This window comes from Aquarana catesbeiana, linkage group LG01 (genome assembly GCF_042186555.1).
Source record: "Aquarana catesbeiana isolate 2022-GZ linkage group LG01, ASM4218655v1, whole genome shotgun sequence".
Taxonomy (NCBI): domain Eukaryota; kingdom Metazoa; phylum Chordata; class Amphibia; order Anura; family Ranidae; genus Aquarana; species Aquarana catesbeiana.
The window spans coordinates 444,137,764-444,155,695 of NC_133324.1; the positions used below are offsets into that span (position 1 = coordinate 444,137,764).

At 43.0% G+C, this 17,932-nt stretch overlaps 1 protein-coding gene across 1 annotated transcript in view; it reads right to left on the minus strand.

Moving 5' to 3' along the window:
* Window positions 1-302: 302 nt before the first annotated feature.
* Window positions 303-17,932, minus strand: part of NIPSNAP3A (nipsnap homolog 3A) — a 76,413-nt gene continuing 58,783 nt past the window's right edge. Inside the window, exons 3-6 of the mRNA XM_073636279.1 lie at window positions 15,239-15,397; window positions 4,371-4,520; window positions 4,181-4,267; window positions 303-471 (exon numbers count right to left, since the gene is read on the minus strand). Of these exons, the coding sequence (XP_073492380.1) occupies window positions 395-471; window positions 4,181-4,267; window positions 4,371-4,520; window positions 15,239-15,397 (473 nt within the window). The 3' untranslated portion in view covers window positions 303-394. The remainder of the gene's footprint in view (window positions 472-4,180; window positions 4,268-4,370; window positions 4,521-15,238; window positions 15,398-17,932) is intronic.

Consider the following 17,932-nt stretch of genomic DNA (forward strand, 5'->3'; position numbering starts at 1 on the left):
ATTAATACTCAGGACTTAATTTTTTTTATTTGTGACCCTGGTCTGGTAAAATTTAGCTACTTTCATTTCCGAGGCTTTCTCCTTGTAGACCAGTGTTATTGGTGCCATGTGCACAATGAGTGCAGTGTGCAATACATAAGCAAGGCATTACAAAATGGAGTATAGTTTTATACAGAATTCACAATTTGTTTCACAAACCCAAGAAAATAGCAAAACACATTAAAAATTTTCAAATTTATTATATACAAAGGTTCAATTACAGAATTTTTTTTTTTTGAAACTATATGTAACAGACACACAGATTTAAGGTTCAAATTAGTTTAATAAAAGCACACAGTGATTGACATATCCATTAAAGCTGTTCAATTTAAATGTGCATCATAATTAACTGTAGTTATTTTAATGGCGAGAAGGGTGCTGGAATCAGGAGCGCATTTCTCTGGGAGTCGAGGAATCTCACGCTTTCTCTCACTGTAAGAAAAAAGGGAAAAGTAACAGGTTAACCCCACAAGGTGCTCCTGCTTACCGTCTCTTTGCTCCAGCCAATCAGCAAGCACAAGCACTTTGCATGACAGATATCACAGCATGCCACATGTTTCCCTACTCCTGGAAGTACACGGTCATTTTTCCTGCTCCAGCTGCAGAACAGAGTGATGGGGGAGCGAAGGAAAGGAAAGAATATGCTGCTGGTGGAGAAATTCATATAATGAACCTGTTTTACCCTAGAAAATGGTATCTTTCAGATATCAGTCAGATGCTGTTAAGATCTCTGTATTAGAATAATGTGGTAAAAATGCAATTTACTGCAAATGCACCACAATTTGTTACATTTTGAATGGCATCATAACACACTAATACAAGATGGTGCAGGAATGTTTTTTGCACTTTTACATTACCAGCACATAAAATGCACCCAATGCACATGAACACAGGAGAGTACCTGTATTATATTAAATACATGGGCAGCGCAGTGGCTAAGTGGTTAGAACTTCCATCTAGCAACACTGGGGTTCAAATCCGAACCATGGCACTACCTACACAGAGTATGCATGTTCTCCCTGTGTGGGTTTCTTCCGGGTACTCTGGTTTCCTCCCACGCTCCAAAGACATGCTGGTAGGTTAATTGGATCCTGTCTAAATTGTCCCTAGTATGTATGAATGCGAGTTAGGGACCTTAGATTGTAAGCTCCTTGGAGAAGGGACTGATGTACAATATATATGTAAAGCGCTGCATAAATTGATGGCGCTATACAAGTACCTGTAATAAATAAATACATAATTTATTGATGGGTTTCACTTATGGGCCAGCTGCTGCAGCTGGACGGTGCACCGAGCAGTACCGACATTTAGGGCAGTATGCGTAGCACAGACTGCTTGTGTTCCAGGCAATTGTCCCTGAGCCTACTGCCCTAAACGGTAGTACCACTTGGCGCACCGTCCAGCTGCAACAGCTGTCAGCCTCTAATAGACTTTTACAGGCTGCTGGCAGCAGGGCTGGACGGTGCGCCTATGCCTTCCACCCGCACCTAAACAGCAGAGCCTAGTGCACTGGGGCCCACACCGCGCACCTAGCATTAGAGCGGGAGAGAGCGTTGCGTCAACATCGGAAGAACAAAAAATGAGTGAGAATACCCGGCAAAAGAGCGAGAAGACAGCGGTGAAGACCCAGCAGAGGACAGCGGACAGAGGGAGAAGAACTGCAGAGGGTTAGAAGACCCAGCAGAGGCAGAAGACGTCGCCAGAAGAGGGAGAAGAGCCAGAGGGGGGCCCCCGCCCCAAAGCACCCACCTCCCCCATGATGAGGGCATGCGGCCTTGTACGATTCAGGAGGGGGCGCGCTCAGTCCTCTCCACCCTTTCCTGACCTGCCAGGCTGTGGGCTTGGATAAGGGTCTGGTATGGATTTTGGGGGGAACCCCCATGCAGTTTTTTCAGCGTGGGGGTTTCCCTTAAAATCCATACTAGACCAAAGGGCCTGGTATGCTCTTAGAGGGAGAACCCATGTGTTTTTTTTTTTTACATTTTGTGTGGAGTCCCCCTTATAGATCATACCAGACACAGTGCCTGGTATTGTCGGGAATCAAAGAGGGATCCCTGTTCATTGAAGTCGGACGCATGTCGAACTTCAAGTTGAAGGACAAAGTTGGATCCACAGTTGTACCACTGTCGCGTCGTACCAGTGTGAAAGAGGCCTAACATGGTTCTAAGGCCAGCTCTGTTACACACACATCAGAACTGTTGTAGAAATTTTTATTAATGTATACTGTCAGATGTCTCCCAGTGTCAGTTTTGCTGCAATAGGCTCATGCGAGCGTGTCCGCACATACAGACACCGGTGAAGGACCTGTGGCTGCGGAAACCTTCCCGTAGATGCGGGAGTTCACCGTTTAAGGGATAGTCCCTTATGCCTCACCAAGAGACTGGCCGCCTCATGGCAACTGCATAGCGGAAACAGACCTGTGTATATGGGAACAATAGTATAACTGTACAAAAAATGGCTCTCTGAGCCTTGTGGAGTACGGTTAGTGCCAATGGTAAAAGGTGGGAATATGTACACGTTCCTGATCAGAGCAATTTTCGCAGTGTTTGCACCCGGCACAATGCGAGACGCATTGTCTTGGCGGGAAACTGTACACGTTGCTCTGCACATGACCGATTGCATACGTCACTACCTGATATCTATTTAAATTTATACAAGTATCTGATTGGTCCTTTTTGAAGACATACAAGTGTCTGATTGTGAAGCCACCACCTCTCTTTGTTATCCCTGTTCATCCCTATATAAAAAAAAAACGGAGCTCCCATTGTTACTCAGGACTAACTGAAGAGCTTCCAATGTGATAAAAAGCTACGGTGTCTGTTTTACTTGGTAACTAAGAGCGTGCTACATTGCATTATCCAAAAGAGTTGAACAGTGCGCTTATTAGCCCAAGCGAAGTTAAATTGTGCAATAGCATAGATTAATTTCCAGGAAAGCATGGGGAACTCAGTCAAAACTGACTGTGAGTCTTGGCACAGCACACCAAAGTAGATCCATGGGTGCTCACCCAGAAAGGGAGGAAGAGGGGACACTGCAGGGCATACTAGAAACACAGTGAAAGCCTAACTCAAGTCATGCTGGGCATATCCAGTATGTCTTAAATGCACGTTTGTAATGGGCTGGAGTGCATTCTTACAGGATTTCAAGGTCCCGGCTTTGCCAGGAGGCAGGAAAAATTACCCTTCCGGAGGGGCTCCCTGCTCCTTATCTAGTGGGAACAGAAAAAACAATTACACTTGCCTTAATCTCTTTCCCTACCCCTTTTTTTCCCAGTCCTGCATCTGGTGCTTTTGTTAACTCTGTGGCACTCACAGGCTGTGAGGGAACATTCTCATTTACAAAGGAGGACTTGCTGGCCCTGCATTGTATGTGATTGTGTTGTAGAGCCTGAGACCAATGAAGCTGGGAGAGAGCCTCCTGGAGTGAGGAATAAGGCAAGTATCTTTTTCAAAGGGGGACAGAATAAGCAATGAGCATTTAGACTGTATTCATACATAGTACGGTCACCAGCGTTTTACAGCATTGTAAAACGTCGGTTGCCGCAAGCACACCCAGAAAACAATTGTTTTCTGTGTGTCCCATTCACACCGTTACAGACTTGCTGCATTTATCGCAGTAAACTGCACAGGATCGCATGTCACAGTACAGCACATTGTGCTGCTGTATAGTGACATAAAATGAAGTGTAATTTTGTACACTTCAAAGTGAAAAAACAAATTTAAAAAAAGGAAGCCTACCACAGACACAGTGGACAGTTGCCGGAGAGGAAACGGCAGTAGTTTACCTCTCCAGCAGCTTTATGCTGTGTTTGAAGTGGCCCTTTACCTTTGCAGTGTAGGGCTAACCCAATGCAAGGGTGAATTTTTATCAGAGTTTAGCTTTAAATTGGATTTTAGTAGGCATAAGCAGGCTTTGGTAAGCTACAAGCAGTATTCAGATAAGCCCTTAACGCTGTATATAAGCAGGTGTCTGTTTTGGGTGGACTTTAAAATACAGAGCACTGGTCCTTATAGGTTGAGAGTAGAGAAAAAAAAAAAAAGAATATTTCACAAGTGCCTGGATTCTGCAAGTGAAAGAATCAGTAATAATAATAATAATAATAATAATATGGTGCATAAAATATATACATTAAAGCTTTTACCTGCAGCAACCACCCTGGCATCCTCATGAGCCACATGCCGTCCTGCAGCTCGGCTGTCAGCATTCTCATTCCACCACAGGACATGGACTGTGCAAACACAAGAATTACCAGAATAAAAATACACAGTATTTGGAAAAATCATTGACAGAAGGGACACTGCTCTATAATTATGATGCTCATATAGAATTACCTTGGTTGATTAATCCATATTCTGTGTTGAAAATGCCAACAAGGTTTGCATATCCATTGTGAACATGAGTAGAGATGGCAGCTTTAAATGCCTGGCCCCAGACAGCTGGTCCACCAGGCTTAAACATATAAGTGACCAATTCATAAACACCTGGTACAGAGAACATATTTTAGGATTATAATAAGCAGGGTGCTGATCATCAAGTGTTTATTACATATGTGCTGAAGGCTGGCTGGCAGAGGGATGAATACACATAAATTAGAAAACAAGGTGCAAAGAGGTTAAAAATGGAACTACACTTCATCTGAGTCCCACAAACCAAAAATGCTATTTAAAGCGGGATTCCGGCCTAAAAAAAAAAAAATGTAAAAAGTCAGCGGCTACACTGAAGCTGCTGACTTTAAATAAGTACTTACCTGTTCTGGGTGCCCGACCCGTCCCTCGGCTCTCGGGCCCCGGCACCGCCATCCTAGGTAAGGGAAACAGGCAGTGGAGCCTTGCGGCTTCACTGCCAGTTTCCTACTGCGCACGCGCGAGTGGCGCGGTGCTCTGTGAATGGCCCCGTGGTGTTCTGGGAACACACACAGTTCTCAGAAGACAATGGGGCCGCTCACTGAGGAGCAGAAGACGCCGCGGAAAAGGAAGAGGCAGATTAGGAAGACTGCCTAGCAACAAGGGTTTAGGTAAGTTTAAAAAAATTTTTCTTTTTTCAAATGTTTTTTTTTTCAATTTTTTTTAGGATTTTTGGTGTAATTTTTTTTTTCAGGGTGGCCCTCCACTTTAATGTATTTTTCTTTCAAAGCAAGCTTGCCCTTCCATCCATGTATCCATGCTTTATTTCGGTGAGAAATCACTTTGAAAAACACCCTAGCATTTCTGACTGTGGCCATCTTGAGTAAGGGCAGATAATTAATGTAGCCTATACTTCCTCGAATCTATCTGCCCTTAACTCAGGCATACATTCAGAAGGGTGTGCTTATCTTAGAAAGCCCCTTTTCCCCTCCTGAAGACTCCTGGGATCCTTTTCCCCTCCTGAAGACTCCCGGGATGTATGACATAATTTGCCTAGGCATGGAAACTGGAAAGTAACTGATGAAATGTAAAAAAAAAAAAAAAGTCTAACACAAGTAAATATAATATATTTTTCTATCTATTTATGAATGTAGCAGCATAAGGATTAAAGATAGTCATTGTTAATTGAGTGAAGTTCCACTTTAAAGCACATACATTGAGTACTGAATGCTGATTGGTAATGAACATGAGCTGGTTACTAAGCACTGAGGGATAAATACATAGGATGGGGATTGAAAGCAGAGGAGATAACGCTCATGGGCTGAAAACTTGGTGGTAAGGGGCTATCATATATGCAGTGAGGAAAGTGAAGGTGGTACTGCCACGGTTCTATGTAGTAGATTTGTAGCAATCTGTTTACATCTTTTTAGCCAACTGTTGGCTTTGTAGTGGAAGGTGTTCACTTCCACATACGCTGGAAGGTGCCACGCCTGTTACATTTTTTTATATCACAAAATAAAAGAGCATCTTCCAACATTATTCTCCAGGGTCTCTGCTTTCAGAAAAAATATAATGCTTCAGGTTTTTTAACTAATCTTTAGGCCTAAAATGTTAATTTTTCCCCAATGTATGCAAAACTGTCTCTGGCAGGTAAAGGGTTAGGGCACATGAGCTAGGGACAGGATGGTAATAGACTAATACCCTCTGGTAATAGGTCACTGAGGAGTTCACGTGCACAGACTGCGTTCATAACTGAGGGTTAATGTACATGCTCTTGAAGTAGATCACGAAGGAGAAAATGCACATATACTGCAGACAGGTCACTGAGGGGTCTACTACTCATAATCTGGGGATAGGTGACTAAGGGGTAATGCTCATTCTATAGGGGTTGATCATAGAAGGATTAATGCACATACATTGATGGGTAATGGTGGGTAAATTCACATACTCTGCTGGAGTTAAAACTGGCTAGAGAGCTTCAAGTACTGAAAGGGCCATATTACTGCTTGGATGGATACTGGGAAGTGAGATGTTCTGGCGGTATTTTTTCTTAAAGTGTTACTAACCCAGTAATATGAAAATAGTTCATCCCCCACAGCTAATAAATCTTCTTTTTACATTAAAATATTGCCACTATATACCTTTTTGGATGATCTGTATACCACGATTACATCGTAAACTGCACAGTTTCTCCAGTGGTGAGAGTTCAGGAAGGCGGAGATTTTTATCTTCAGACTGTATACACGCCCACATGTGTGATGTCAATATCATGTGACCTGGCTATCTCTGAGAACAAGTAAATGTTCTCTCCACCATAAAAGACACAACTGAGCATGTGCAGGTTGGCTACCCTGCCTGTGTTAGCTGGCCTTCCCCGGACAGACAGTGCAGAAGGGTGAGGATCTGTGCATACAGGATAAAACAGCCTTTTTAAACAATGCAGAGGATTAACCTCTTAAGTTCCACAGTGAGTACAACAGGCATGCTATGCTACATATACAGAGAGGTTTTACTGTTGTGGGTTTAGTAACACTTTAAAACTAAATTAACCACTTAAGGACCGCCTAACGCCGATTTACGTCGGCAAGGCGGCACGGGCAGGCAAAATCACGTACATGTACGTGATTTGCCTCTCGCGGGTGGGGGGTCCGATCGGACCCCCCCCCGGTGCCCGAAGCGGTCCCGTTCTGTTCCCCGGCGATCCGAGATGAGGGGGAGGCCATCCGTTCGTGGCCCCCCCCTCGCGATCGCCGCCGGCCAATGGGAACACTCCTTTGCTGCTGTATGCTAAACAGCAGCAAAGGAAATGATGTCATCTCCCCTCGGCTCGGTATTTTCCGTTCCAGCGCCGAGGGGAGAAGACATCAATGTGAGTGCACAACACACACACACACAGTAGAACATGCCAGGCATACAAAACACCCCGATCCCCCCCCCGATCGCCCCCCGATCCCCCCCCAATCACCCCCCCCCCCCCCCCTGTCACAAACTGACACCAGCAGGTTTTTTTTTTTTTTTTTTTTTTCTGATTACTGCATAGTGTCAGTTTGTGACAGTTACAGTGTTGGGACAGTGAGTATTACCCCCCTTTAGGTCTAGGGTACCCCCCTAACCCCCCCTAATAAAGTTTTAACCCCTTGATCACCCCCTGTCACCAGTGTTGCTAAGCGATCATTTTTCTGATCGCTGTGTTAGTGTCGCTGGTGACGCTAGTTAGTGAGGTAAATATTTAGGTTCGCCGTCAGCGTTTTATAGTGACAGGGACCCCCATATACTACCTAATAAATGTTTTAACCCCTTGATTGCCCCCTAGTTAACCCTTTCACCACTGATCACCGTATAACTGTTACGGGTGACGCAGGTTAGTTTGTTTATTTTTTATAGTGTCAGGGCACCCGCCGTTTATTACCTAATAAAGGTTTAGCCCCCTGATCGCCCGGCGGTGATATGCGTCGCCCCAGGCAGCGTCAGATTAGCGCCAGTACCGCTAACACCCACGCACGCAGCATGCGCCTCCCTTAGTGGTATAGTATCTGATCGGATCAATATCTGATCCGATCAGATCTATACTAGCGTCCCCAGCAGTTTAGGGTTCCCAAAAACACAGTGTTAGCGGGATCAGCCCAGATACCCGCTAGCACCTGCGTTTTGCCCCTCCGCCCAGCCCACCCAAGTGCAGTATCGATCGATCACTGTCACTTACAAAACACTAAACGCATAACTGCAGCGTTCGCAGAGTCAGGCCTGATCCCTGCGATCGCTAACAGTTTTTTTGGTAGCATTTTGGTGAACTGGCAAGCAAGCACCAGGCAGCGTCAGGTTAGCGCCAGTAGCGCTAACACCCACGCACGCACCGTACACCTCCCTTAGTGGTATAGTATCTGTTCGGATCAATATCTGATCCGATCAGATCTATACTAGCGTCCCCAGCAGTTTAGGGTTCCCAAAAACGCAGTGTTAGCGGGATCAGCCCAGATACCTGCTAGCACCTGCGTTGTGCCCCTCCGCCCGGCCCAGCCCAGCCCACCCAAGTGCAGTATCGATCGATCACTGACACTTACAAGGCACTAAACGCATAACTGCAGCGTTCGCAGAGTCAGGCCTGATCCCTGCGATCGCTAACAGTTTTTTTGGTAGCATTTTGGTGAACTAGCAAGCACCGGCCCCAGGCAGCGTCAGGTTAGCGCCAGTACCGCTAACACCCACGCACGCAGCATACGCCTCCTTTAGTGGTATAGTATCTGAACGGATCAATATCTGATCCGATCAGATCAGATCTATACTAGCGTCCCCAGCAGTTTAGGGTTCCCAAAAACGCAGTGTTAGCGGGATCAACCCAGATACCTGCTAGCACCTGCGTTTTGCCCCTCCGCCCGGCCCAGTCCAGCCCACCCAAGTGCAGTATCGATCGATCACTGTCACTTACAAAACACTAAACGCATAACTGCAGCGTTCGCAGAGTCAGGCCTGATCCCTGCGATCGCTAACAGTTTTTTTGGAAGCTTTTTATTGAACTGGCAAGCACCAGCGGCCTAGTACACCCCGGTCGTAGTCAAACCAGCACTGCAGTAACACTTGGTGACGTGGCGAGTCCCATAAGTGCAGTTCAAGCTGGTGAGGTGACAAGCACAAGTAGTGTCCCGCTGCCACCAAAAAGACAAACACAGGCCCGTCGTGCCCATAGTGCCCTTCCTGCTGCATTCGCCAATCCTAATTGGGAACCCACCACTTCTGCAGCACCCGTACTTCCCCCATTCACATCCCCCAACGAAATGCAGTCGGCTGCATGAGAGGCATTTTTATGTGCTCCCGAGTACCCCTACCCAACGAACCCCCCCCAAAAAGATGTTGTGTCTGCAGCAAACGCGGATATAGGCGTGACACCCGCTATTATTGTCCCTTCTGTCCTGACAATCCTGGTCTTTGCATTGGTGAATGTTTTGAACGCTACCATACACTAGTTGAGTATTAGCGTAGGGTACAGCATTGCACAGACTAGGCACACTTTCACAGGGTCTCCCAAGATGCCATCGCATTTTGAGAGACCCGAACCTGGAACCGGTTACAGTTATAAAAGTTAGTTACAAAAAAAGTGTAAAAAAAAAAAAAATATATATAAAATAAAAAAAAATAGTTGTCGTTTTATTGTTCTCTCTCTCTATTCTCTCTCTCTATTGTTCTGCTCTTTTTTTACTGTATTCTATTCTGCAGTGTTTTATTGTTATTGTTATTGTTATTATGTTTTATCATGTTTGTTTTTCAGGTATGTAATTATTTATACTTTATTGTTTACTGTGCTTTATTGTTAACCATTTTTTTGTCTTCAGGTACGCCATTCACAACTTTGAGTGGTTATACCAGAATGATGCCTGCAGGTTTAGGTATCATCTTGGTATCATTCTTTTCAGCCAGCGGTCGGCTTTCATGTAAAAGCAATCCTAGCGGCTAATTAGCCTCTAGACTGCCTTTACAAGCCGTGGGAGGGAATGCCCCCCCCCCCCACCGTCTTCCGTGTTTTTCTCTGGCTCTCCTGTCTCAACAGGGAACCTGAGAATGCAGCCGGTGATTCAGCCAGCTGACCATAGAGCTGATCAGAGACAAGAGTGGCTCCAAACATCTCTATGGCCTAAGAAACCGGAAGCTACGAGCATTTTATGACTTAGATTTCGCCGGATGTAAATAGCGCCATTGGGAAATTGGGGAAGCATTTTATCACACCGATCTTGGTGTGGTCAGATGCTTTGAGGGCAGAGGAGAGATCTAGGGTCTAATAGACCCCAATTTTTTCAAAAAAGAGTACCTGTCACTACCTATTGCTATCATAGGGGATATTTACATTCCCCGAGATAACAATAAAAATGATTTAAAAAAAAAAAAAATGAAAGGAACAGTTTAAAAATAAGATAAAAAAGCAAAAAAATAATAAAGAAAAAAAAAAAAAAAAAAAAAAGCACCCCTGTCGCCCCCTGCTCTTGCGCTAAGGCGAACGCAAGCGGCGGTCTGTCGTCAAACGTAAACAGCAATTGCACCATGCATGTGAGGTATCGCCGCGAAGGTCAGATCGAGGGCAGTAATTTTTGCAGTAGACCTCCTCTGTAGATCTAAAGTGGTAACCTGTAAAGGCTTTTAAAGGCTTTTAAAAATGTATTTATTTTGTTGCCACTGCACGTTTGTGCGCAATTGTAAAGCATGTCATGTTTGGTATCCATGTACTCGGTCTAAGATCATCTTTTTTATTTCATCAAACATTTGGGCAATATAGTGTGTTTTAGTGCATTAAAATTTAAAAAAGTGTGTTTTTTCCCCAAAAAATGCGTTTGAAAAATCGCTGCGCAAATACTGTGTGAAAAAAAAAAATGAAACACCCACCATTTTAATCTGTAGGGCATTTGCTTTAAAAAAATATATAATGTTTGGGGGTTCAAAGTAATTTTCTTGCAAAAAAAAAAAAACTTTTTCATGTAAAAAATAAGTGTCAGAAAGGGCTTTGTCTTCAAGTGGTTAGAAGAGTGGGTGATGTGTGACATAAGCTTCTAAATGTTGTGCATAAAATGCCAGGACAGTTCAAAACCCCCCCAAATGACCCCATTTTGGAAAGTAGACACCCCAAGCTATTTGCTGAGAGGCATGTCGAGTCCATGGAATATTTTATATTGCGACACAAGTTGCGGGAAAGAGACAAATTTTTTTTTTTTTTTTTTTTGCACAAAGTTGTCACTAAATGATATATTGCTCAAACATGCCATGGGAATATGTGAAATTACACCCCAAAATACATTCTGCTGCTTCTCCTGAGTACGGGGATACCACATGTGTGAGACTTTTTGGGAGCCTAGCCGTGTACGGGACCCCGAAAACCAAGCACCGCCTTCAGGCTTTCTAAGGGGCGTGAATTTTTGATTTCACTCTTCACTGCCTATCACAGTTTCGGAGGCCATGGAATGCCCAGGTGGCACAAAACCCCCCCAAATGACCCCATTTTGGAAAGTAGACACCCCAAGCTATTTGCTGAGAGGTATAGTGAGTATTTTGCAGACCTCACTTTTTGTCACAAAGTTTTGAAATTTGAAAAAAGAAAAAAAAAAAAAGTTTTTTCTTGTCTTTCTTCATTTTCAAAAACAAATGAGAGCTGCAAAATACTCACCATGCCTCTCAGCAAATAGCTTGGGGTGTCTACTTTCCAAAATGGGGTCATTTGGGGGGGGTTTGTGCCACCTGGGCATTCCATGGCCTCCGAAACGGTGTTAGGCAGTGAAGAGTAAAATCAAAAATTCACGCCCTTAAAAACGCTGAAGGCGGTGATTGGTTTTCGGGGCCCCGTACGCGGCTAGGCTCCCAAAAAGTCCCACACATGTGGTATCCCCATACTCAGGAGAAGCAGCTAAATGTATTTTGGGGTGCAATTCCACATAGGCCCATGGCCTGTGTGAGCAATATATCATTTAGTGACAACTTTGTGCAAAAAAAAAAAAAAAAAAAAAAAAAGTGTCACTTTCCCGCAACTTGTGTCAAAATATAAAATATTCCATGGACTCAATATGCCTCTCAGCAAATAGCTTGGGGTGTCTACTTTCCAAAATGGGGTCATTTGGGGGGGGGTTGTGCCACCTGGGCATTCCATGGCCTCCGAAACTGTGATAGGCAGTGAAGAGTGAAATCAAAAAGTTACACCCTTAGAAATCCTGAAGGCGGTGATTGGTTTTCGGGGTCCCATACGCGGCTAGGCTCCCAAAAAGTCCCACACATGTGGTATCCCCGTACTCAGGAGAAGTAGCTGAATATATTTTGGGGTGCAATTCCACATAGGCCCATGGCCTGTGTGAGCAATATATCATTTAGTGACAACTTTTTGTAAATATTTTTTTTTTTTTTTTTTTTTGTCATTATTCAATCACTTGGGACAAAAAAAATAAATATTCAATGGGTTCAACATGCCTATCAGCAATTTCCTTGGGGTGTCTACTTTCCAAAATGGGGTCATTTGGGGGGGTTTTGTACTGCCCTGCCATTTTAGCACCTCAAGAAATGACATAGGCAGTCATAAACTAAAAGCTGTGTAAATTCCAGAAAATGTACCCTAGTTTGTAGACGCTATAACTTTTGCGCAAACCAATAAATATACGCTTATTGACATTTTTTTTACCAAAGACATGTGGCCGAATACATTTTGGCCTAAATGTATGACTAAAATTGAGTTTATTGGATTTTTTTTATAACAAAAAGTAGAAAATATCATTTTTTTTCAAAATTTTCGGTCTTTTTCCGTTTATAGCGCAAAAAATAAAAACTGCAGAAGTGATCAAATACCATCAAAAGAAAGCTCTATTTGTGGGAAGAAAAGGACGCAAATTTCGTTTGGGTACAGCATTGCATAACCGCGCAATTAGCAGTTAAAGCGACGCAGTGCCAAATTGGAAAAAGACCTCTGGTCCTTAGGCAGCATAATGGTCCGGGGCTCAAGTGGTTAACCACCAGAAAGTTTTACCCCTTTTATGACCAGGCCATTTTTTGCTATTTAGCGCTGCACTACTTTACCTGACAATTGCTCTGTCATGCAACACTGTACACAAATGAAATTTACATCATTTTTTTCCTTTACAAATAGAGCTTTCTTGTAGTAGTATTTGTTCACCACTGGGTTTTTAATCTCTTATTATATAAAACGAAAAAAGCAATATTTTCTACTTGTTGTTCATAAATTTTGCCCAAAAATGTATTCTGCTGCATGTGGCAAGTGCTGGCAGTGATTGGGGGCAGATCCTGCTAACACTGCGTATTTTGGGGAGATTATATTATAGGGACTAAAAATAATGGATGAACCCTCTAGGGCACACCGCTATACCCTTTCAAGCAAACTATAAAAAATAGGGATATCTAGTTCACACATATTGCAATACATGTTTAAGCTGATCAACTGCGTCAAAGTAGCTCTCCCATATTTTGTGTCTGTATATCTTGTTTCTACTATAATATTGGGGACACTATTAGAGTGCTGATCGTGATCAAGATACTGATCTGTACAGACACTATACGAATAATGGCGGTGATCAGCAAATTATAGTGTGACTGTGATAGTGTGGTGGGCAATCTGGTGCTGGGAAGGACACTGACATCGCTAGTGACACGAATACAGAGATCAATGATAAATTTGTACACTGATGCTGGCACTGACTGGGTGACCAGGAGGGCAATCAAGGGGTTAACGGTGTGCCTAAAAGGTGTGTGTGTGCTGCTTGTACTCACTGTTCTGGCTGGATTTCTCTCCTTGTTTTCACTTCTGAACGGCAGGGAGAAATCCAGCCAGGTCATGTGCTTTTAAACACAGAGGTCTGTGCTGTGATTGGCCACAGCCAATCAGCAGGTATACAGCCATAATCATTGGCTGTAACCTGCTGACAAACTTGCGCTGTCTCCAATCATAGCACAGGACAGCAGGGGACACTTGCATCTGCACCTGAAAACCAGGAACAACACAGCTACGCACAGGTACTTTGCTGTGCCGCCCACCCAGTAAATGTTTTGTGACTGCGCAGCAAGTGGTTAGCAAACAGATGCAGATATGTTACACAGAAAAAGTAAGCACACCCCTACATTTACTACCACTAAAAGATTAGGCGATTACAGCCTCCCTGGGGAGTATGCAGGTGAAAACTATTTTACCACAGATATCTAGGGGTCTGGTGTTCTCTTTGCTACTGATGTATGGTGTAAGGAATAATAATCTACAAGTGCTAATATGTTTAGGGTTCCAATTGCATCTTTGTTTTAGACGTTTACCTTTTGTATGGGATCTCTTCTGCTAATATACCGTATATACGCGAACATAAGCAGAGTTTTTCAGCACCTTTTTTTGTGCTAAAAATGTCCCCCTCGGCTTATACTCGAGTCAAGCACTTTTCTGCAGCAGAGAATGACATTTTCCGAACTGATTTTGGGGCCCCGTATCTGGAGGGCCACTTGGTGCTAGGAACCCCAGCTTGGATATGTTGTAGTGCTAGTTCAACTGGGTTTGCACACCAAAAAGTGGCCCTGAGATACGGGGCCCCAAAGTCGGTCAACTGTGTCCATCTGCAGCAATGTCAATTCGGGACCCTTTGGGTCCAGAGACCCCAAATTTTTCACTTCCAGTAGCTGCGCATTTCTCACCCTAGGCTTATACTCGAGCCAATAAGTTTTCCCAGTTTTTCGTGGTAAAATTAGGTGCCTCGGCTTATATTTGGGTCGACTTATACTCGAGTATATATGGTAAGCAGCTGTGTCACACAGGAGGAAAGTTAAGCACACTAGCAGCTTATAAATGAGATCTCTTTTGATGATAGACTAGCTATGAGCAATGCCTGGTACACATAATATTATCAGATGAATGATTGTCTTTTTTTTTTTTGCAGGCTAGTCTCATGTCAAAAATGAAGCGTTTACTAAAGTGACTTAAATTCTCGTATGTGATGTAATGTATTGTATTGTATTTTCGAACCACAACTGTACTGATTTAATGAAAATCATACAATCTGGTAACATACGGGAAACATTTTCATGCTTGTCCCATCAGATATTATCGCATGAATTTTCATGATCGGCTCTCGAAAGCTGTGTACTAATGATCAGATTATCCTACAATCAATTTGAAGGTGGTATTTTTCATACAATTTTCTGATCGTGTGTATGGGCCCTTAGACTTTGTGAGCTAAAACGTGTTACCTTTCTGCGAATAGTGGACCACTTGGTTTTAAATAAACTCTGGAGGTATGGACTTCTGTATTTACTATTTTAAGTAATGTAAGGGTATATGCCCTTGATTCAACTGATTAGATTGTATGAAACAAGGGTCAGGTAGAATCATTGTAACCAGCACTCACCTTCTTTCTCTGGCTTCTGCAGTTTACACCATGGTACCAAGTAAGCAATCTCAATCTCTTGCTTTTCTATCATGGGCAATGCTTTGCATATGTATTTTTCCTGCCACTCTTTGTCTTGAGGTAGCTTGGACCGTACTGCTGATCGATGTGCAAAGCTGTCTACAAAAAAAAAAAAAAAAGTACATGCAACACAATAAAACACATAACAAAACCTTAAAGGATATCTATAGGTTAATTTAAAAAATAAATAAACATGTCATACTTACCTCCTCTGTGCAGTTAGTTTTGCACAGAGTGGCCCCAATCCTCTTCTTCTGGGGTCCCTCAGCGGCGCTCCTGGCTCCTCCTCTTCTCAAGTGCCCAGAGAAGCGCTCTCCCTCGGAGTTGCATCCATTGACACAGACAGCAGGACCTGGCTCTGCCCCCACGTCATTGGATTTGATTGACAGCAGCGGGAGCCAATGGCGCTGCTATCAATCTATCCAATCAGGACCCAAGACACCGGCTGGAGCAGGTGTGCTCGTCCCTGGCGCAGGAACGATTGGGCTCAGGTAAGTAAAAGGGGGGCTCTAATGCACTACAAGAAGTTTCTCACCTCAATGCATAGAATGCATTGGAGAGAAACAGAGGGTGTACAACCCCTTTAAAGTTTATCTATGGGCAAAATCTAAAATCATATATTCATTTCCACATGTATTTCAGTTACAGTATATCTAGTCCAGTGTTTCTCAACCTTTTTTCATTCAAGGTACTCTTTAAAAATGATCAACAGTCTCAAAGCACCCCATTCTAAAATGTAAAAACAATACTAATAGTTTCTCACAATGCAGCAACAACCGCACGTTAGAGGGGATTTAGTCTTCCAAAACAAATACACTTTTGCAAATTGGTACTGACTAGTATACCAATGTTTCTCAGCTCCCTCGCTTTTTCCCCATCACTCAGCTAATGATGATGGAGAGGGGCAGGGGAGGGGAATACAAGACTGCTGTGCAGGCAAACTCCATATCAACGGATGATACCATTGGTTGTTCGGACACCGGCAGCTATAAGGTTGTAATGGTGCACAATGAAAACTTGTGGCTTTGTGTGACTAAAAGGCAGCTAAGCTTTATCCACATGCCCACTTGTAAATAATCTTTGGGCAATTTGTATGCATTTCGGCAAGGCACCCCCCCCCCCCCACCGGGTGGATTTGATTTAAATAAAGTCAATTTAAATCACTAGTAAAAAGGCTTGATTTAAATCAACTTGATTTAAAATCATAGTTTTTAAAGAGCAACTGTCACCTCTGTCCTGCAGCCTCTGACCCACTGACAGTCCCATTCACTTTAATGGGACGGCTGGTGATGCGGCAGTGATACAACAAGGTAAAGAACATGGCAGCAGCAGGTGAGCAGTTGCCCACTAACAAGCACTGCCATGATGGATCTGAAATGACAGGTGCTCTTTAAATGGTAAGCACCTATTCTTACTGGTAGTTAGAATCTTTAATATTTGCAAACAAAATGAAGGTTTCCTATTTAGAATAATAAGCTGTCAGGTCAGTAAAACAGCGATATCAGAACTGATTCAATCATACAGTGCACACCGATTTGCAAAACAATGGGATAAAGGAATACTCCTCTTGTATTATCTCATGGTTACTGTAAAATTGTGTGAATGCATCAATGCAGTGCATGCTATCTCAGCTTGCAGAGCTTGGATTCATTGAATGAGTTTACCAAAAATGTAAATATTGCAGAATATACAGCCTCCTGCTACATAACTAAGCTCCATTTCATGCTGAATAAACTCAATTATTAATGTATCTTAAATAGAAAACTATATTTAGATAAAATGCTTTGAGTAAAAATCTATTAAAATACTTTTTTTATCAAAATCGATTTAAATAAAAGAAAAATAAATAAAAATCAGATTGTTTGGGATTTTTTCAAAAGAAATCAGTGATTTATATCCACCCCTGAAGAAACCTCAAGGCACCCTGGTTGAAAAAGGCTGACCTAGCCTACGTCTATTAATCTGGGTGCTCTTGAAGATCTTTTAAACCTTGTGAAGTTCCCCACACCTTTACTTCCTTGAATTCTGTGACATGTAATCACTATGTCCTGTGTGTAGGTACTGCTGTGTCACACATTTCACAGAACCTGCCTTCTGGTCTACTTCTGGCAAAAATAACTATTGCAATGATGTTGTTATAAAATGAAATTGTATGTGGTGATCATGGAACTCGTTTAAAGCAAGTTTAAAGACATGTGCTAAAGTGAACCAGTGAAGACACTAATATGGGAACTTGTGGATTAATGATCTGGTAACATAACATGCAGGCAGTGAAGGTCTGAACTCCTGTTATGTGTCTGACTTTCTAGGTGATGAAGCCAAGGTGAGGATGACAGCCCAGGTATCTACTCTTATCTAAATACAAGTCTTCAATGGCAGCAGTCATGTTGTGATGGTTCAGTACAAGACAGGTTCTCTGTAAGTCACAATATCTTTCTTCACCTGCAAATGGTGTCCGAGTCAACAACCAGTTATAACACAAATGCAGGTACCGCAGTTCACCATCATGATAAATATTCTGATTTAAACAGGAAGGCCATTCAAAGCCTTCAGTTTTTGGTAATTCCTGCGAGTGAATTCAAACCCACATTTATATCTCCTGGGGGCTTGTTAAAATAATAACCTATGGGTTCC